This window comes from Aulonocara stuartgranti (assembly GCF_965226115.1).
Source record: "Aulonocara stuartgranti genome assembly, chromosome: 22".
Taxonomy (NCBI): Eukaryota; Metazoa; Chordata; class Actinopteri; order Cichliformes; family Cichlidae; genus Aulonocara; species Aulonocara stuartgranti.
In genome coordinates, this window is record NC_138957.1 from 9,992,368 (window position 1) to 10,014,681 (window position 22,314).

Below are 22,314 nucleotides of genomic sequence, written 5' to 3' on the forward strand. Positions count from 1 at the left end.
TAGCCAAGATGTGATCCAAAGTTAAAATATGATTGTCTAACATTTTTTTTTTGTTTTTTGGAAAAAAATATAAAAATAAAACGTAAGTGCATGAAGTCAGAGAACAGAACTAATGGCAAAACACAAGTGGCAGCTTTAATTTCTATTCAGCAAAAAGGTGAAAACAACAAAACACACTATTCAATTGCTAAAGTGTGTGTAATACCTGCTGTGAGTAACAGTTAGGGCAAATTGTTAAACCTAAATGACATACTGATTACTTTTTTTTTTTTTTTTTTTTTTTCTAAATGACATCAGAAACAGCAGTATGCGACATTACGTGATGGCAGAGCTTCAGTTCATCCTTTGTCATTTTTTTTTTTTTTTTTTTTAAATAAATAGGACAGGGGGAATGAATGAGAGAAAGAGGGGGAGAGAAAGAAAGAAAACCAAAGGGGAGAAGAGACGGTGAGAAGGGGGGGAAGAGAGAGAAAAAAAAAAAGAACTCCTGGGTCACCTGTATGGAGAAAAAAAACAAAAAACAAAAAACAAAAAAACAGAGGAGACAGCAAACAACAAAGAGCAACATAATAAAAGCACCATCACAATAAACTAGCTAGTCATAGATATCAATATTTACTAAATAATAAACGATATTGTGCAGCACGCAAGATAGACAGCGCACAGTGTGCTTTGAGGCAGCAGCCAAGAAAGCTTTAGTCCGCGTCTGTGAATACCCATGTGTGCATACCTGTGTGGATCAGCATGCTTGCATTCCAAAGGTTTCTCCATGTAATGATCTGCTAGGGAGTGTGGGGGGGCCACAGCCCCGTCCTCCAGGGTGTGAAGTGGGTATGGAGGAGATCAAAACTCCAGACATCCAGAGGCCCCCAGAACACAAGAGACCATGGAAGACCAACAGAGGGGCAGCCGCGCCACTGTTCCAGTAAGAGCTGAGGAGAGTCCCAGATGAGGGCTCGCCCAGCAGCCGCGGAGCAGAAGTCAGGGGGAGTTGCAGTGACGCGCCCGTGAGCTCCGCCGGCCCCCAGCTGTGCCTGAGTGACCGAGCCCCAGGCCGAGAGGCCGGGGGCACCCCACCTCCAAAGGGGCCCGAGCGAGCCCCAGGCCCCAGGCCCCGACAAGCGGCCGCCAAGGAGTGAGCCGGTGTGTACCCGGACGCCCACCCCCAGACACAAAGAACCACCAACACACCGACACCTGAGGGAGTCCGCCACCGGCAGGGGAAGTGGTGGTGGGTGGAGATAGGCCTCCAAACCTTGGAGGGCCTGAGATGTCCCCAGAGAGGTGGCGTCTGATACCCAACCTGACATATAGACACAGACATACAGGCACACACAGACACAAACATCCATTCCCACCCTCATGCTCTCATATGCACTCACTCCACACTCAACCAACGTGGAGACAGACATAAAGAGACGCTGTACACACAATCACACTCCCCAAGCGTACTCTACAAACCGGGTCTAGGTACCCTTGCCCCTGGAGGGGGGAACTGCACCCAGACCCAGGTGGTGTTACCCTTTTCCCTGCGGTGGGGAGATACTGATTACTTAACTCAAGTGGTTAGGTCAAGAAAGAAAAGAGTGCACATAAGGGATGGACTGTTCCTGAACCATTTTATGAATGAACAAAAGCTGGACAGGTATCCTGCACATACAATACACTATACTGAGGAAGAAAAATTTTAGTAAAACTATGAAATAAAATCCATGGACTAAATACATACCTATGAGGCGGGTGATACATGGCTTCTGGTTTACCAGATGGACAACAAGATTGGCTCACAGGTCGGATGGTGTGAGTGTTCCAGAGATCTCTGTACTCGTCAAGCTCTTTTTGCAAGACATTGAGGAAGACATATCGTAGAAGGCATTTATGTTCATGACTGCCGTTGAAAAGATGCCTCTCCCTCAGGTCACTGAAGAGTTCAATCCAGAACTGAGTTCTAATGGTGGAATGACAAGGCATATAAAATTTAATAACACAAGTAATTCAATGTAATTGTCCTCTTTAAAAAAAAAGTCGTAATCTTAAGAATATTGAAATGTGCGCAATTTCGTTCAAAGAAAAGCTTATTCACATGTTTTGAAGTGTTTCATCAATGCACTGCAGGAAAAAAAAAGCAACTTCACACAAATAACAAAATTTAACAAAATGATTAATCCTTCTGTTATTCCTGCATTTGGCGGTTGAACTTAAGAAAAGTTGTAATATACAGATCTGTCCATATAAATGTACTATTTTGTTTCTACATGAACACTGAAGCTGTTATCACTTGTTAGATACCACACAGAAATCCAAAAACTAGTGAAAACATCAGTATTTTTTTTTTGGCACACAAAGTCGAAGAAATGTCTGAAACGAATGACCTCTTCTAACAAATTTCTGTCATGTTGGATCAATGTTCTTATATTACTCATATTACAGTTCTCAAATTTGAAAAATCCTTTGGTCTTTTATTTATATGACTCCCTACAGGTAAACTATTTGATCTAGATGTTAGTTTGGTACTACGTAGGCACACAAATTTGAATAAATTTTACTCAATTTTAAATACATCAATCTTTACTGATGCCATTGCCTCTAGGATTTATAAAAATTTATTAAAATGTTGAATGTCAGTTTGTTTGTTGTTTTTTATAGTTCCTTTTTAGGACTTTTGTGGAATGTCTGAGTAGGATTTTCTTTTTGAGTGTGTTGTTTTAATACAAACAAATGTCACTGGTATACCAAACCATTTATTATATTTTTTGAAGCAGTTGTGCATCACATGAGAAAAATGTGTAGGTGACTATGTTTTTCTTTGTTTGTTTGTGACTGTAATTTAATATTTGAGTATAAAGCCCCACCCACAAAAAAAAAAGGTATATCGCTGACCACGAAACACCTTCAGAACCATTCAATTTTAGTTTCAGAATATATTTTAAAAGCCATGTACCTTTGCTTTCTGAACGAAGACCACCAACTTTCAATCCGTTGATTTGTAGTTGAGGTACCATACATATGACTGTGGGCTCCTGCAAGTTCATCTCCATGGTCTGATCTTAAAGCACAGTGAATGGCTGCCATTGTGCCATTTTCTGTGCCACAGTCTGTACGAAGGCATGCTGGAAGTTGACCAAACCGTGACAAGCACTCCATATAATATTTTGCAATGATACCTGGGTCATTATTTGAGCTGCCACAGCTGAGCCACATAACTTTCCTTGAAAATCCATCGACACATGCACTAATAGCAACACCAAAGGGCTTCAGCTTATCATAACCATCCAAATTCAAATTCAAATTCAAATTTTATTTGTCACGTACACAGTCATACACAGTACGATATGTAGTGAAATGCTTGGACAACTGCTCGTGACCTAAAGAAAACAAAAAAGGAAAAGGCTATGAATAAGATAGGAAATAAATATGAAAAATTAAAAAGGGTAAATTTAACTAGGAAGGAATAAAATATAAATTAAGGTTAAAAATGAAATAACTGTACAACACAAATTAGAATGAAGGGTAAATTTAACTGGGAAAGAATAAGATAAAATATATAAATTAAAGTTGAAAATAAAATAACTGTACAACAAAATACACAATATAGAACTATATAAGAATGTATGAAGAAATATAACTAAATAAATACACAATAACAGCAGCTGTACAAGTATTAACTGGAAATGAAGAATATAATGTCCAGTGTTGTGCAATCCACATTATGTCTTGTGCAGTGCAAATATGCTTAACGTGATTTAAGTGATGAAGTGAAAACAAAGTCCAGAAAGTCCAGTGTGTGTGTAAGAACCATATGTGTGGGTCAGTACTGTGTGGTGGTGTGATTGAGAGACCGTATCGCCTGCGGGAAGAAGCTCCTCCTCAGTCTCTCTGTGTTGGTCTTCAGGGAGCGGAATCGCTTTCCTGACCTCAGCAGAGAGAACAGTCTGTTGTTGGGATGGCTGAGGTCCTTCACGATCTTCCTGGCCTTGGTCCAGCACCGCCTGCTGTAGATTGAGTGCAGGTCAGGGAGCTCGGAGCGGATGGTGTGGTCAGCTGACCGCACAACCCTCTGTAGAGCTCGTCTGTCCTGCATGGTGCTGTTCCCGAACCAGGTTAAGATGTTTCCCGCCAGGATGCTTTCTATGGTGCACGAGTAAAAGTTCCTGAGCACCTTGGAGGGTAGTTGGAAGTCTCTCAAGCGTCTGAGGTGGTAGAGACGCTGTCGGGCCTTTTTCACCACGGTGTTGATGTGACAGGACCATGACAGGTCCTGCGTGATGTGAACTCCGAGGTATTTGAAGCTGTCCGCTCTCTCCACTGGGCACTCGTTGATGACAGGGGTCTGGTAGTTCCTCTCCTGCTTAGTGCTGAAGTCCACTATCAGCTCCTTTGTCTTACTGACGTTTAGAAGGAGGTTGTTCCTCTTGCACCAGTTCTCCAGATTCCTAGTCTCCTTCAGGTAGGCTGTCTCGTTGTTATCAGAGATCAGGCCCACCACGACGGTGTCGTCAGCAAACTTGATGATGGTGGTGGAGCTGGTAGTGGCCACACAGTCATATGTGTACAGAGAGTACAGCAGGGGGCTCAGAACACACCCCTGGGGGGCTCCAGTGCTGAGAGTGGTGGAGGCTGAGACATGTCCGCCCATCCTTACTGCCTGTGGTCTGCCAGTTAGGAAGTTGGAGATCCACTGACACATAGATGAGCTGAGTCCCAGATGCTCCAGCTTGGTGGTGAGTGTGGAGGGAATTATGGTGTTAAATGCAGAGCTGTAGTCTATGAAGAGCATTTTAACATAATTCCCCCTTCTAGTGTCCAAGTGAGTGAGTGATGTGTGGAGGAGATGAGAGATGGCATCGTCTGTGGAACGATTTGGACGGTAAGCGAACTGTAGTGGGTCCAGTGTGTCTGGTAGTGAAGAAATGATGAAGTCTCTGACCAGGCGTTCAAAGCACTTCATCACTACTGAGGTGAGGGCTACAGGGCGATAGTCATTGAGAGAAGCAGGGTGGGGTTTCTTCGGGACAGGAACAATGATGGACTCTTTGAAGCATGTGGGGATCACCGACTGAGATAAAGAGATGTTGAATATCTCAGTGAACACAGGAGCTAGCTGGTATGCGCAGTCTCTTAGGATACGACCTGGGATGCCGTCTGGTCCTGCTGCTTTCCTGGTGTTCACTCTTTTGAAGGCTCTCCTTACTTCATGCTCGGAGATGACGAGCACGTTTCTGGTGCTGGCTGTACCTTCCTGTCTGCAGCCGTTAGCGCCGCTAGCACTAGCATTGTTGGAGTCCTTAGCTGCAGCCTCGAAGCGAGCATAGAAAGTGTTCAGCTCGTCTGCCAGAGTCACGGCCGCATTCGTCATACCGGTTGTTGGTGCTTTATAGTCCATTATTGTCCTTAGTCCCCGCCACAGGCTCCTAGAGTCACTCTGTTGGAGTTGTGACTCTAGTTTCCTCCCGTAGCGCTGCTTCGCCTCTTTCACCGCCCTCCGCACGTTATATGATGCAGCTTTGTACGGGTCCATGTTCCCCGTCGTGAGTCCCGTGTTGTAGGCAGCGGTGCGGGATCTCAGAGCGTCGCGGATGGTTTTATCCACCCACGGCTTCTGGTTGGGAAACGTTGTGATAGTCTTTGTCTCCACGGTATCATCCGCTAGTTTCCCGATGAATCCCACAACCGCTTCCGTAAACACGTTGACATCATCATCGGAGCTGTTTCTGAACATGCCCCAGTCTGCGTCATCAAGTGCGTCCTGTAACGCGGCCACCGATTGATCCGTCCAGCGCGCGACCTTCCTCTGAACCGGAACTTCCTGTTTCAGCCTTTGTTTGTATTTTGGCATAAGGAAGATGGCGGCGTGATCAGATTTGCCAAACGGAGGGCGGGATTGTGCCTTGTAGCCGTCCTTGACCGTAGTGTAGCAGTGGTCCAGTGTCCTTTCACTTCTGGTGGGGCAGGTGATGTGTTGATAAAAGTTCGGCGCTGCGCGTTTGAGGTTGGCGCTATTAAAGTCCCCCGTCACAATAAGCGCAGCGTCCTGGTGTTGTGTCTGGTGCTGTGTGAGTGCCTCATGCAGCTCGCATAAGGCGGTGACCGTGTCTGCTTGTGGTGGAATATAAACGGCACTTACAATGACCGATGTAAATTCCCACATGCCACACTTGATTTGGTCCTTCTGAAAAATATCCTCTTCGAACAAACCTGCGTTTACAGCGACGCTTAACACCATATGGATCTAGTCTTGAGAGTATGTGCATTACATCATTTCTTTTAACTTTCAGATTATACTTTTGTCGCAGTGTCTGACACATGGATCTGTAACCCAGAAGCTGACCTGAACCTCTCAGTTCTTGTGTAACAGTGGAAATGACAATGTCAGTGGGAGTAAAGTCAGTCCTTCTGGTCATTCCAGCATCTTTTAGCCTCCTCTTTAATGTTCTCAGACTCATACAAATATTATGCTTGTTTTCAAGAAAATCCAGGATCACTTCACATGTATGGCCCTCAGAGAAATACTTATTGATGATGTCTGTGACTGAGACTGGGCCTAAGGTTGAAGAGAAAACATGAAAAGATAATTACGACCGCAGGAATCCACAAATGCACTTAATAAGTGTTTTTTAAAAAAAATACCACATCTGAAACAAGTCTCAATAAACATGACTCAAGTATTTAATCTTCTTGATGTGTGCTTAAATAAAGGCCAGCAAAAACTCAAAGAACATGGACCAGGATTCAGGACTTATCACTCTCTTTAAGACCTCTATGCTGACAACTCAAAATGAGCAAAATTAGAGAAGTTAGAAGAATTTCGTCACTGTGTACATATGCCCTATTAAGTCATAAACTAGTTTTTAAAATTATGCTGTAGAACCGGTGGCAGGCTTAAACCAGAATACAGTTCTTAGTACCTAGCAGTTCATGCCTTTGCGTTTTTGGAATTCTGATTTATCTTGGCATACAGAGTCTTTAACATTACAAAAACCTTAGAATAAGGAAATGAATATAGTACTTTGGAATGGCACATGAATAATAATCCCCCCCCCCCCCCCCCCCCAAAAAAAAAAAGTTTAACACTCACTACTGAAGCTACTGTGGTGTATATAAGTCATTATGAAGCAATTAAAAGGTGAGCAATAAATACTAGAACTTAGGAAAGTGAAGTGCTTACCATTCTCTATAAAAGGTGCTAAAACTTGAATGTTAGTTCCACAGGACCCACAAAAAACTCCAATTTGCCCCACTAGCTGGATTCCACAATATGGACAATACATTGCCTGATGAAGACACAATGCCAAATTAAAACCTGAACAGATTAACTGCAATATTCCTTAATGACTTTGACTTATTAGTATTTGTTCTCGAGTTTAAAAAAGCTTCATTTCTAAGGCTACATTAAACATTATCTTTGTTAGAATTATCTTTGAATGTATATTCCAGATATCTGTAGTATTATTAGAATCATGAGATTACAACACATTTACCTCTCCTCCACTTCTTTGACGTGTGTCCCAGTCCTAGCGCACTGGTTAGCATGTTTTGGTTCGTGCAACTGGTCCGTCGGGTTATTGTCTCCCCAGGAACATTTCCGTTGTCTTTTTTCCTATTTCCGTTGTGCTTTGTGTGCTTTTGCAGCGCTTTTCTTTTTGCAGCCTTTTTCTTTTTGCAGCGCTTTTCTTTTTGCAGCGTTTTTCTTTTTGTAGCGTTTTTCTTTTTGCAGTGCAGCGTTTTTCTTGAAGTTGCAGTGCAGCGTCTTTCTTTTTGCAGCATTTTTCTTTTTGCAGGTGTTTTCTGAAGTTGCAGTCCGTTTGGCCTCTCAGGGCCACCGTAGAAACCAGCCCACTGAAGGAACAATGGGCTGGGAGGTCAGTTCATTAATCTTAATTATGCAAATTCTCATGACCATTGATTAACAGCCACTGACCAAAACCCACTGATCAATGGCCACGAGTACCATTCACAGAGAGTTGGGGAATGCCTGCAATCACAGCATTGTAAGATGGCGAAAGATGTACCCTTAGGCCCCCTCCTCGATTCAGAGATGGTCTTTCCCTTTTCACATAAATGGCCTCCTTGACTCCGCGCTCAAACCAGCGTTCCTTCCTGTCCAAGATGTGTACATCCTCATCCTTGAAAGAGTGTCCACTGGCCTGTAGGTGTAAATAGACTTCAGAGTCCTGGTCTGACGAGGTAGCTCTTCTGTGTTGTGCCATTCGCTTCGCCAAAGGTTGTTTGGTTTCCCCGATGTATAAATTCTGGCAATCCTCCTGGCACTTAACAGCGTACACTATGTTACTCTGTTTGTGTCGGGGGGACCTGATCCTTGGGGCGCAGTGTGTTTTGGGGTTTAAAAGCCACAGAGACCCAGTGTTTAAAAAAATGCGTCTCATCAATAATCCTGTGCCCCCCACTGTTATTTTCTTAGTTTGGAGGATTTAATAAGTCACGCACAAATAAACTGCTGTACACAGTTTGAGAAAATCATGCAAATACAGTTGGAATATTTTAAATGTTTTTATTTTCTGAAATTCTTTTATTTTGTTTAGGCAGTACATACACTGTTTTCCAAACTATTATACAAATTGTGTTTAAGTGTCATAAAGATAAAATGAATTGTTTTTCAGGTAAACCCATGGATGGAATTGTGTCTCAGGACTCTTTGTATCACTGAAATCAATCTCGGACACCTATGATCACTAGTTTGCCAGGTGAGCCATATTAAAGGAAAAACTACTAAAGAAGGATGTTCCACATTATTAAGCAGACCACCATTTTCAAGCAATATAGGAAGGAAAAAGGATCTCTCTGCTGCTGAAAAGCGTGCAATAGTTGAATGCCTTGGACACGTAATGAATATTTAGCCACCCCTAACCAATGCACCATCTCATGCTACAAGGAATATCTTGTATTCTTCTTGTAGGAATACAAGGAATATCTTGTATTCCTTGTACCTGCATCATTGGCTGCTATCAGCATAAAAGGAGAGAAACTCATGGTGTTGCCCCGTTCCTCCCCTGACCACAATCCTATTGAGAACCTTTGAAGCATCCTCAAGGAAAAAACTATGAGGGTGGGAGGCTGTTCACATCGAAACAGCAGCTCTGGGAGGCTATTCTGACATCCTGCAAACACATTCAAGTAGAAACTTTCCAAAAATTTACAAGTTCTATGGATACAAGAATTGTAAAACTGCTATCAAATAAGGGGTCCTATGTTAATATGTAACTTGACCTGTTAAGATTGAAATAGCTTTTGATTTCAGTAAAATTGATCTGCTGCAAATTCAACACATTCAATTCTCTACAACTTATAAAATGTTTTGAAACTCATAATGCAGAACAGTGTATTTTAAGCTTTTTATTTTTGAAAAACATACTGTTTTCATTGGGAGTTTTGTTCAGTAACATTTGAATTATACTCTAATGGTTGATGACTTGAAAATTATGCCGACTGTCATTTGAATCGACTATTTAGGAAAATCAGAGAAAAATATAATTTGCATAATTTGGAACGCGGTGTAGTTTGCAACAGAAAATATAAATGACTGTTATTTACAGAAATTCTATAATTTTGTTTAGGCAGTACATAGTTTGTAACAAAAAATATACCTATGTACATAATAACTGTGTACAGTGACTTTTGTTCACAGAACTCTAATAATTAACTAGTTTTTCCAGTACACCTAACAGCCTGTCCATTCTCTCAGCTCTTTGTTCATACATTTCCCTTTGTAGTCTCATGTTCTCTGTTATTAATTCAAAAAATTCATCATCCCTGTCCTTCTTTCTTTTGTCCGCTCTTGGCTCTCGTTCCCTCTCTTCCTGGGGCGATCGTGACTCAAGAGTCGGCAGTTTGTCTTGTAATCGGAAGGTTGCCGGTTTGAGCCTCGGACAGTCTCGGTCATTGTGTCCTTGGGTAAGACACTTCAACCGCTGTGTAGTGGTGGTCAGAGGGCCTGGTGGCACCAGTGTCTGGCAGCCTCGCCTCTGTCAGTGTGCCCCAGGACATACTACAATGTAGCTTGCCATCACCTGTGTGTTTGTGTGTGTAAAGCACTATACAAATACAGGCCATTTACCAATCCTGAGCTTGGACTTGATTGCCCACTGCTGAACTGTGCTCTGGACTGTCCACGTCTTTTTTTTTAGATTGTCCCATTTTTTTGGCCTGTACATGGGTGATTTTCCCTGCCAGGCCCAGCTTCTCAAGAATTGAACTAAAAGATAATAGAACATGTCAATCACGTAAATCCCTGGACAGCATTCACAGAAAAATTTACTAAATTAGGACGACAAGAGAGAAAAATCACTCTCCCTTATGCCTAACAGATTACTGCTACTGTCTTAATTCAACAACACACAATTACTGACTCTTGATAGCAAACCAGTTCTCATGTTTTTATTATCATACACATGGAAATCAATTTATTGTAGCTCATATGCTCATACACAACTTGTACACACAAAGAAAAAAGAATGTTTACCTAGCCACTAAACTGAACAATGTTTATTTGTTTTTAAAGTTTGCATACAGGATACATACAACGTAATGTAATAAGACTACATTAGTAATTAGCTTTTTTAAAATGTAAAATCTAGGAATACTTTTATACCGCGCCCCAAGAAAAAACAAAACAAAACAAAACAAAGCAAAAAACAAAAACAAAACATTTATAAACTCTTTTACACTTGTAACCTTCAAAAGGATAATTATAAATCATTCTATTCAAAACCAACAATTTTAACCCATTTTTTCCAGCTTTTCTGTATTGACATTTGAAATAACTCTGAAATCACACCTGGTCCTCCCCTCTGAGAAAAAAACAACAACTTTTGGTACATTTTGAGAGTGACCTTGATTTTACTTTCAACATTAACTGCATTAATCTCAAAGCCTATTCATAAATAGGCACCTTTTTGGTGGATGTAAAAAGTATACAACAAAACTGAATACAGCATTTCTCAATGTCACTTGTGATATTATTCTGTTATCATATGTAGCTTGCCATCACCAGTGTGTGAATGTGTGTGTGAATGGGTGGATGACTGGATATGTAAAGCGCTTTGGGGTCCTTAGGGACTAGTAAAGCGCTATATAAATACAGGCCATTTACCATTTACCATATGTTACCTTATATATGTAATCAAAGTAGTTGAAGTATGATACTGCTTGTTGAAAACACGCAGTTCTTTGAATCTTTGGGCTGAAGGAAGGACACTGCTCGGTGTATATATGCTCAATCAGCAATCATTTATTTCGGTACAAATCACAATAAGAGCATTACAACGTCCGGACGGGAGAGATGCCTGCAGAGGTTCGACAGCATGTCTCAAAATGGTGGCAACTTTCACAGACTTTTATAGCTAATCCCAGCCCCCCTCTTTGTCATAAAAGCTGCATCTTCACATGTTTTTCTAATTCTTAGTGAGCCTGGCTCCTGACCTTGCCTCCCTGTCTTTCTGTGTGAAACTAGAAGGGGGGTAAAGAATGTGGTTTTATCTCTTCTGCCCAGACACCTAGTCTCCCTCTTATGGCCTTCTTCACATGATTCAGCAGTAAAACATTCTCAAGAAGACAGTGTCAGACATTCACAGCTGATCAAGGATACAGAGTAATGCACATTTTGTCTAATGAACTACAAATGATTATGTTTCTTTTATTCAAGAGTATAATAGAGACTAAACTACATACATAGCACACCATTAGAACTAAAGGATAATATATGGCCTGCAGTTGTTAAGCTAATTTACTACCTTGACTACTGGTCATAAAATGGCATATGTTTAACTACTTGTCTTTAACAACATGCTGTAGATCATATTATACCATTTAACATAGAGTGTGTGATCAGTATGTAGTTTTAGTTTGCATTATACTTCTGACTTAAAAGAGTGTGAAAATCATTAGATCTATTGGATTGACCTGTATTACTCGACACTGTTGAATGTGTTACACTGTTTCTTGACATTTCATACTGCTGAATCATGAAGAGAATGTTGTGTGCAGAGGACCTTGTGCCGATAATAGAAGAGACAGACCACATTCCATATCCCCACCTTTCAGAAGAGCAGAAAGACAGGGAGCCGAGGTCATAACTTAGGCGCCGTAAGAGAGAAAGAATGTAATGTTTAGGCTTTTACAACTAGGTGGGGGCCACTAGAGACTATAAGAAGCTGAGTAACACGTCACCATTTTGAGACTTGCTGTGACCCTCTGCAGGCAGGTCTCCCCATCATGATGGTTCTAATGCTCATAAGTGTTGAATTGTATGGAAATAAATGATTGTTGATTGAGCATTTATACACAGAGTACTGTCCTTCCTTCAGCCCAAAGATTAAAAGAATTGGGAGATTTCAACACACTAAAATGTTAAATGGTTAGAGATCTTGTCTATTTAATGCAGTTTTATTCATTCTGAAGCCATTTAATAAAATAAAAAAAAATAACAGTGATGTAAGGTTCATATGTAAGAAACAGCTTCGACTAAAGTGCCAGAGAGAGCGAGAGAGACAGAGAAAAAGTATTTGAGATTATATAGAAACAAAGATTAAAATTTTAAAATATTTTTTAAAATAAAGTGTAAGATTATAATTGAATTTCTCAACATAAAAACATAAAAATGTGATCATACAATATTATAATGCTAAAAGTCAGTGCTAGATAAAATAACTGATGTACATAAAAAAAACTCTGGAATTCCTAAACACTGGATTCCTCAATTTGACCAGAGCGGAACTCTTTCACCATTTCCTGCATGTTTTTGTCAGGCTTAAGATCAGTTTTTCTTAGAAGAGTCTTTGGTCCAGCAAGTGGATCCCATCTGAACCTGTAAAAAAGGATTTGGTCACTGAAAATATTCAACATAGCAGCTCTCAAAGGCCTTGATGATTGCCTGCATTTTTCTTTGTCAGGACAATTTTAACCAAACACATTGAGAATATGACAAGCTTTATGGGCCAAATAAAATGAAAAGATCACACTGTAGAATACAGACTTGCAAGTGGAACAGGTAGCTCCTTCTGAAAGTGTTATTCTCACACAAATAGTACATCCAGTATATTAAATAAGTTAAATTAAGATAGGTGTGACAGTTTTGCTATTTCTCATAGGTCTTTCATTGTAAAGCTGGTTTTAGTCCTGCAATGAGCACCTACAGAGCATCCCCTAGCTCATGCAAGTAGATGATTCAATGTTTGTGTCTGTACTTGTGTGTTGGTGTGTCCTCACTGTTTTTACTGAAACTGAGTCAATTGTGGTGCACTTGTAGCTAATAAATATTGAACAAACAATTAGTGAAATGTAGAAAATGGAGTAGACTTCACAGCTGAATAAGTCCTAGCCAGAGTAACGCGTTACTGTAATCCGATTGCTTTTTTCAAGTAACGAGTAAAGTAAGGGATATTTATTGCAAAAAAGGTAATTAGATTACTGCTACTTTCCCGTAAGCACGCTGCGTTACTGCGTTACTAAAGCCGTGATTTTTTTTACGAGAGTGTCTCATGACAATGACGTAAGCGAGTGTGGCGTTCTTGTGCAGATCAACAATGGTTAATATATCGAGTGCGGGAGAGTAGGGCTGCACGATTTTGCATAAAATGAGAATCACAATTTTTTTGCTTAGAATTGAGATCATGATTCTCTCACAATTTTCTTTTCCAATATAAATATGTATTGCACTTATTAACTGCACATCAACTTCGTAACAGTTGAGACTGAACATAAAAACAACAAATGTCTCACATTTTGTCGTTGCCGCAAAATGTTGTACTGCTTGAAATTCCGTCTCCACCGTTGCTCGACGCTGCGTGTATAGAGCAGGTAGTGCAACAATAGAAAAATAGTTGCGGGACGGCACTGTGTAGCGTTTGTCTAGGGTGTTGATCATTTTCCTAAATCCCTCGTTTTGCACAGTGTTGATGGGAGCCATATCTTTGGTCAGGTGATAAGTGATAGCCTCCGTAATGTCTTTGTGCCTGCGGGAGTTTGACGTGTATAGGGAAGCGCTGTATAAGGTTCCCGTTATTGATGTTTGGGTGGTTGACCGGGACAGATTTTCTCCTGTCACTTTCTCGTCATCTCTCACGTGCTCTCCGTTGTTTTTTCCCTGCCAATTTTAGCAGCCAGCTGGTTTCTGTATCACGTGGTATAAGGCTCCGCCCTTGTCATTTGTTGAGCAGGAAGAGTGAGCGCTTGTTTTCATGCAGATTATGTCCCGGATCAAAATGCGGTACAACCGTCATCTTTTTTTTTTTTTAATCGTTGTCATTTGGAAATGAGATCGCGATTTTCTAACAATTAATTGTGCAGCCCTACGGGAGAGCATATGACTGTGCAGCGTTTATAGCGTGGAAGTACTGACCTTACTTTGAGTTTGATTCCGTAAAAAGTGACAAAAACATTACATTACAAAACATTACAACATTTTCTTCCCGCGTGGGAAGAAAACGTATTTTTACAGAAAAAAACCCCTCTAAATTTCCGAGCAAGCGCCGAGCACGCTGCCACGGAATGGGAAATTCACAGAGAAACTTGTGGATTCTTCCACTGACTACTGCGGCTCACCTGCACCAGGGCAAACATCCGCCTGCCCCACTCCTGCTATATAGCTGAAAATAGAGCAACAGGACCGCTGAGTCTTTGATTTTATTTATTTTCTGCTGTGTTTTACTTGCATTTATTTGAAAGAGTGAGTGTAAACACAAAAAACTATTTTATTTTATGAGCTGGAATGTGCAGAAAATAGGTTTAAATGTTAGACAAATATAATTTTTGCTTGATGCATAAAGTTAAAAGATTAAAACTAATAAAACAAGTTTTAAAAAGAGACTTTTCCATTTGATTACATTTTGTATGATGAATTATGCAGGAAAAGTAGAATTGGGCTGAAAGATCTATCACTTTATCACCTACTCAGTTTGTAAATCATGTTTTTAAAAAGTAACTAAGTAACTAATTACTTTTGAAAATAAGTAATCAGTATGGTAACGGTATTACTTTGGGTGAAGTAATCACTGGTTACTTTTTTCAAGTAACTTGACCAACACTAGTCCTAGCATTAGATTATCCGAGTTGAATTCAAGAAACGGGTATATGTCTGCACTGGCAGAATACTAGGTATTTTGTTAGCTGTCTGAGCGGACATGATACAGTTACAATCTATTACATATTGTTTCATAGGCATATTATCCTTGTGATGATCAATATACTTTATTTACACTGGATGCTCTTAGCAAGCAACCTAATCACAGTTTTTAATTGCTATCACAATGTGTAGACCTGAGATGGTGAACATCAGGCTATAGCTGTTAGGTGATGGTTGTGTGCAAACAGGAATAGGACCCAAGATGCAGACTCCGGAGACAAACTTAAACCAAAACAGCTTTAATGCTGAACGCAAACATAACATAACTGGGAAAAACTGAAAATAAACTAACACCGGTGGACTGGCAAAACACACAGCAAAATAAACGGTAGATCACGACACAGACACAGAGAAACACAGGGCTTAAATACACAGAGGGAGCAATCAGGGAATGAGTAACAGGAGGGAAACACAGCTGGGACAAATCAGAACTGACGAGACCAAAGAAGCGTAAACTGAACACACTGAGATAAGACAGAGACCTTCAAAGTAAAACAGGAAACACATAACACAGACTCACATGCAGGCACTACAGAGGGAACAGAGACGTGGGACCAGGGCAGACACAAACACTGACTGGATGTGGGGATACAGCAGACAGGGAAGACAGCAACTATGGAACACAGACAGAAAACCAGAACACTAAAACTCTAACCAACCCCACCCAGAGAACCTAAACTAAGAATGATCCTAAAACCCATAAAGCAAAGCTAGAATATAATGAAATAACAAAATCAAAGAACCAAAAAACACAAAACACTGGGTCAACGACCCAGGGACCCTAACAATAGCATAGATTATGGTGAGTCACTACATCGTTTAACACAGCAGAAGTACAGAGTATAATAATACTCATTTTTCCAAAAGAGCAAATTGACTTGAGATCCCAAACTATTCCTGTATAGTGAAACACAGAGCACTCAGATTTATTGTAATCTTTGTATTTGTATAAAGTAATGTGAGAGGTTTAAATGTACAGATACAGCCACTTAAAATTGCTGCCTCATTCCTGACAGGGCCATGACAGGAATGTCATGGCCCTGGGGGGCGCAGTGCTGATGGAAATTCACTCACTTGCAGCTTTGCTGAATAATGTTTTTTAATGATGTGTCGGTTGCGAACGAAACGGCTCTTAGAGCCGACTCTTTGACGTGAATGACACGAGCTTTATTGGGAACCGTGTTTTTTTTCCCTCTTTTTCTCACCCTCTCTCTCTCTCTCGCATTTTTTTTCCACTTCACTCCGCACGCGAGCCTTGTGCTTTGCGCTGGGCAGAAGGTAGTGGTGGGCGGATCGATCCAAATATCGATAGTATCGATCCCAAGTCGGGATCGGTATCGCATTGATACTAGCCTGGTTAGATCGATTCTTTACTTTTAGTTCTGCTTGTTTGCTATGCTATGCTGTGCTTCCGGCAAAAACGAAACAGCCAGGTTGCTGGACTCGCCACTCCTGTGTCAGCGGAGAGCAGGCACACTTTGCTCCCCCCCCCTCTCTCTTAATGTTTCGGTGTTGAGCTGACACGTCATGTGACTTAGACACTTTGGGGGTTATTAAGTTGTTTACATATTAATTATATTTTTACCAGTTGTTTTTGTTGTTGAGAATTTTAATTGTAATTTTTGTATTATAGTTTATCAACAGTATTTGTTTTAATTTGTTTACTGGTTTGCGTGCACTTAAGATTAAAAAAAAAAGATCGCCACCATGGCAGACCCGATGGCATTTTCATGCTTCGCCGCATCATTTATTCTTACAATAATCACACGGTTGCTATAACAGTACATTCAACGGCTGCAGCTCTCCCGCTGGCAGCCGTACACATCACCACCACCAAACCTGCAGCGGCATCGCAGAACACGCCCTGCCACATACCCCCATCGCCTGCTTCACCCCATCCCGCGAGTAGGCGAGGGAATCGGCCCGGACCATTGGCGCCCCATGCCCCGGCCCAGCAACGGGGAAGTGTCCACTCTGGCGGTCGTCCGCGCCTCCAGCGGAAGCCCGGGAGCTGGCCTGATGGCCACCCGTATGGCAAGCAGCGGTGGCGCAGCAGGAGTGGAAGTGAGCCGGGGCTCAGAGGCAGCTGGGCAGACGGCCGGCACGCAGGACCATGCAGCCTGCATGCCGAAGCGGACAGCATGCCGACCTTCATCTCCAGCTTGGCAGGTCCCGCTGGCGCGCCAGCCTCCGGCTCACCCCGAGCCGCGCGCTGTCCACCCTTACAGTGATCACCCGGTTGCTGTAACAGTAGCCTACATTCAATGGCTGCAGCCCTCCTGCTGCCAGCTGTACACATCAACACCAAAAACAACAAAAGCACAAGCAGCGCACAGGTTTTAAGCCGGTGAGGCATGATTGTAGATGCAGTGAAGGTGAGTCCATCTCATCTGCAGCAGCATCGCAGACCACGGCCCGCCACAATAATAAAGCATTTTTTATTTAATTATAAATAAATTATTTCTTCTAATTATATCCTGGGTTTTAAGTAATTAATAATACAAAAGGAAAAATCACAAAAAACACTTAAGGTCATGAAAATTAATTGCGATTTAGCAATTCAATGAGGCATCCACCTTATTTATTGAAAAGTATTGGTATTGGTATCGGCGATACGTATTTACTTGGTATTGGATCGATACCAAAATATGCAGTATCGCACACCACTAGCAGAAGGGGGAGGGGTGGTAGTTACACTCGCAGTAACACAGAAACAGAGTGGGAGGAAGAGACAGATAAAGAGAGCCAGGGACAACAACGTCACATTAGAAAGGTATAGTAATCATCCACAACTATTTTCAGTTGCGGATGATAAAGGATTCAGAAAGTTTATTCATGCAGGCCCATATGACAGAGAATATGCATCTTCTTTTTGTTTTCATATTTTAATTTATATTTAATTGTGTTGTGTTTTGCAGTGTTTTGTGTTGTTTCACTTTAAATTTGTTTAAAAGGAAAAAGCTGAAAATTTAAATAGTTAAAAGTTGAAATGTGAATAGTTGATTTTTGTATTATATGATTTATTTATTACATTTTATGTGGAGTGAATAAATAAAGTATTTTTATGGTGGCCCCTAGAGACAAAACACGTACAAACTCCAAAACACGTACAAAAGACAACAGAAGTGCTCCAGGATGCTGGGCGCAGTGTTGAGCTTTTGTTACCTAGTGGCTACACAAGCCAGCAAGTACCAACAACCGGATTTGGTGTGTGGTAGTAACAGGTAAATGAACATTTTTTAAATTATTTGAATATATATAAGTGCTTGTGTATAAATACACAACCAATACACATATGCTTTCAATTGTGTAATTTAAGTGATCTAGGTAGCTCTGTTTTGAAGTTCAGTTAATGCCAGAAATGTGTTTTGGAGTTTGTACGTGCTTTGCCTCAAGGGGCCACCGCATATATTTATATATAAACATATATAAATAAAACCACTTTCTTTTTTACATTAGTAATTAGTATTAGTAATTCCACAGCATGTCTTTTATCCTGTCTTCCTTCTCTCACCCCAACCGGTCGCAGCAGATGGCCCCGCCCCTCCCTGAGCCTGGTTCTGCCGGAGGTTTCTTCCTGTTAAAAGGGAGTTTTTCCTTCCCACTGTCGCCAAAGTGCTTGCTCATAGGGGGTCATATGATTGTTGGGTTTTTCTCTGTATCTATGAAGCGCCTTGAGGCAACTTTTGTTGTGATTTGGCGCTATATAAATAAAATTGAATTGAATTAAATTGAATTGAATTAATTCCTTTTGTGCATAATTTTATATTATTGTTAATAATAAATTAATTAAATCAACAAAACAACCTGAAGAGCCGGTTCGGAGCCCAAAGAGCCGGTTCTCTAAAAAGAGCTGGAAATCCCATCACTAATGTTTCTGAACATGAAAGCATGGTTCTGCAATGTTTTTTCTAATTTAGAAATGCACATATCTGATAAATTGCTGTAGTAATTTTAAATCCAACTTTTACATACCTTTAAGAGCAGATTCTATTGCCACACATTAGGTAACTGTTGAAATAGCTCCTCAGCCCACCACAGAAGGCCAACGACTTCCAAACCCTGGCCTAAATGTCCTCTCTGTGCCGGCTGTGATTTTAATACATTCCCGGTATTCCAGGAGTCATTGACAGAAACTATTTACAGAACAGTGTTATAAAAACAATAATTTTCCTTTGTATTCTCCTGAACTTTATGACAAAGTTCAAATGACGGATTTTTGCTTTTCTCATTTTAGTGCTTGTTGGTCAGCTGCCGTGCTTCATTTGCATGCCGTCACCTCTTAATGATGTGAAAAAAGAGCCTCCTACAGACAAGCAGCAATCCCCATCTCTGCCTATCTTTGAAACTATCTTAGTAAATGTCATTGATGTGTTTTGTCCTTCACTAAAATTAATCACAAAGATTTCAGATTTTTAAATTACTGTTAAAACCCCCTTTTTAAAAGTAGGCAGTCAAGAGTATGTTACTAGAACTGTTGTTAATACATCTGTAAACTTTGTAACATCATGCTGAATGTATAACAGAGTGCAACTTAAAAATATGCATTAGTAATTTCTAATTGATGGAACAATCTGACAAGCCAGAAAATGCCTGTTTAGTTTATTTATGTCAGCTCAGTTGAGAAACAGTTTCAGCGCAGCTGCGTTCACAAAAACTAAGATATCAAAGTATTTTTTTATATATATATGGGTAACAAAAACTGAATATCAAGTATAAAAACCTTAAATTTATGGAATTTACATAATCGTATGGATTGCCTTTTTTTTTGGTAGTCTTCTAATGTCCCATTTTCGGGAAGGTTTGTTTGCTCACATTCCCAAAAACACAGCACAGCCCCTATTAAATGCAGCTCAAACAGCTGATAGGTTACACACTCAAGCACATTTAACAAATTAACACTGATCTAATAAACTTTAATTTGGCTTGAAAAACCATTCCCTCTAAAGTACGGGAACGGGACCGAAAATGATATAAAAGGAAGCCAAGAACAGCTTTGAAATACCTTTATAAAGCCTGGACAGCACTTAAGAAAAGAAGAAACTAGGTGAAAGCCTGGCCTCTCTTAGGCAAAATCTAGAGAAATTATGGGTCACTCAAGACTTTTGCATAATACAAGAAAGTTCTATCAGTCTCAGAAATAACCTCCACTGACTTGCAGTGTAAAATGTGTGAATGGTCAAACTGACTGTAAAGTTTTATCCATTTTTTACATTTTCAAAATTTAAAGTTTTTATATTGTAATGGGTGAAGAGGTTTACAATAAAAGCTATCAAAAAATGTGAAATCCAATTCAGTTTTATTTATATAGTGCCAAATCAAAACAGTGACCCCATTGCACTTTATATTATTAGTTAAAGACCCTACAATAATACTGAGAAAATCAAGTTGTTTTTTTATTAAGAATGCGCCATCTCTTGGTGACACTGCAATTAACTGAAGGGGAATTAAGTTAAGTGTTAAATGTTTAAAGTAGCTAGTAGAAAGTAGAGATGGCGCGATACCACTTTTTTATGTCCGATACCGATATCATAAATTTGGATATCGGCCGATGCCAATATGAATCTGATATAGTCTGTTTTTTTAATCAATAAAACTGTTTTTTTTTTAAATATCTTGCTGCATTTTGTATAAGTTCAAACTCAAGTTAAAAAAAAAAACCCAAACAAATACTAAAGCTATTCTGTTATGCAAAAAATACACTGCACCCAAAATATTTCATAGATCAGCAATACTGATCAATCTAATAAACTTAAACCTACTCCATTCTCCATATTCTGGTATTTTAAAGAGTAAGCAACCTAACTAATAGGGTTGCAAACGCCCAGCAAAAAAAAAAAAAAGTGTATACTAGGGTATATTAGACTTACTAGTTACTATATACAGTAATGGACTTCTATACATTTTACATCAGATTAAAACTTTGGGTGTAAGATTCAGATAATTATTTATTAAAAGCTCGACATTTTAAATGATAATAGTAAGGTAAAGTATGTCTGTGTCCCCCCCCTTTTCCCTGTTCTTGCCCTATCGGCCCCCCTGGCCAAACTTTGCTAGATCCGCCCCTGCACAGTTACCAGCCGTCAGCTACGTAGAAAAGGATCCTGGTGTACAAAGTAATATTAAATAAATTCTAACAACAGATTATCAAGGTTAAACATGCTGCTGTTGTTCAGCCGCTGGTTTCCTCTTTCTGGCGTGAAGTGGGCCAAAAACAAACGAGAGACGGACTCGCGACAGAAAAGCCGATCAGCTGATCATTGATCAGTTTCATGATTGAAGTAGCAGCAGGAGAGGGAGGGAGAGAGAGGCAGTCGCTCCATATATCGGTTGTAAAGCTTAACGCTGGAATCCTCTACAAACATTCAGAGATGAACTTACACACTTGCTTTACTTCTCTCTGGGATCACTTTCTCGGAGATGAAATGCCAATTTGGTAGCGAGGCTGCAAATACTCAACCAGACCGCAGACAGGTCTCGCATGTCACAGCCGCTCTATCACGTGATGCATACTGCCCCGATGTGATACGGTTATGAGCCGAGTTACGCCATGTCGCAAGTTTTGTGAGGTGCTTTTTTTGATATTTAATGGATCGGATTACATTTTTTATTTCTCTCCGATATCTGATCCAGTAATTTAGGTCAGTATTGGACCGATACTGATATGTAATATTGGATCGGTCCATCTCTAGTTGAAAGTAGATACACGACAAGGGAAGGAGGAGGGACTCTCAGTTGCTGACTGTCAGCTTACAGTTGAATGTCAGTTGGCTGGCCTCGGGTTGAAAATGTGAGTAACTGCATCTGTACTATGATTTTAAAATGCTTTAAAAATGTAATCCTTTAATTAGTCATTAATCATTATACACATAATAAATATAATAATAAACATACCGTCTCAGGGATTTTTCAATGGCCTTCCGTTCATATACTGTTCCTTTATTTGTTTTCACAGGATCAACAAATAACTTCTTGGTAAGTGGACATCTGAGGTGGGGGGGCACAAACTCTTCCTCAGTTTCAACCAGTTTCTTTCAAAACAGAAACACACAGCAAGTTTGTTAGATTTCTGAAAGCATGTAAAATGTTTACAGAAACTCATGTCCAATCAAGAGATTGACGACAGTTATTCAAATGAAATGGTTCATATTGAACCAAAATTGATTGATAATACTTTA

General features: G+C 40.3%; 1 protein-coding gene across 1 annotated transcript in view; it reads right to left on the reverse strand.

Annotated features, from left to right (window-relative positions):
* Window positions 1-12,586: 12,586 nt before the first annotated feature.
* The window catches only part of LOC309698721 (uncharacterized protein), an 89,974-nt gene continuing 80,246 nt past the window's right edge, over window positions 12,587-22,314 (reverse strand). The window contains exons 24-25 of the mRNA XM_082521375.1: window positions 22,031-22,167; window positions 12,587-12,820 (exon numbers count right to left, since the gene is read on the reverse strand). Coding sequence (XP_082377501.1) covers window positions 12,694-12,820; window positions 22,031-22,167 — 264 coding nt within the window. The 3' untranslated portion in view covers window positions 12,587-12,693. The remainder of the gene's footprint in view (window positions 12,821-22,030; window positions 22,168-22,314) is intronic.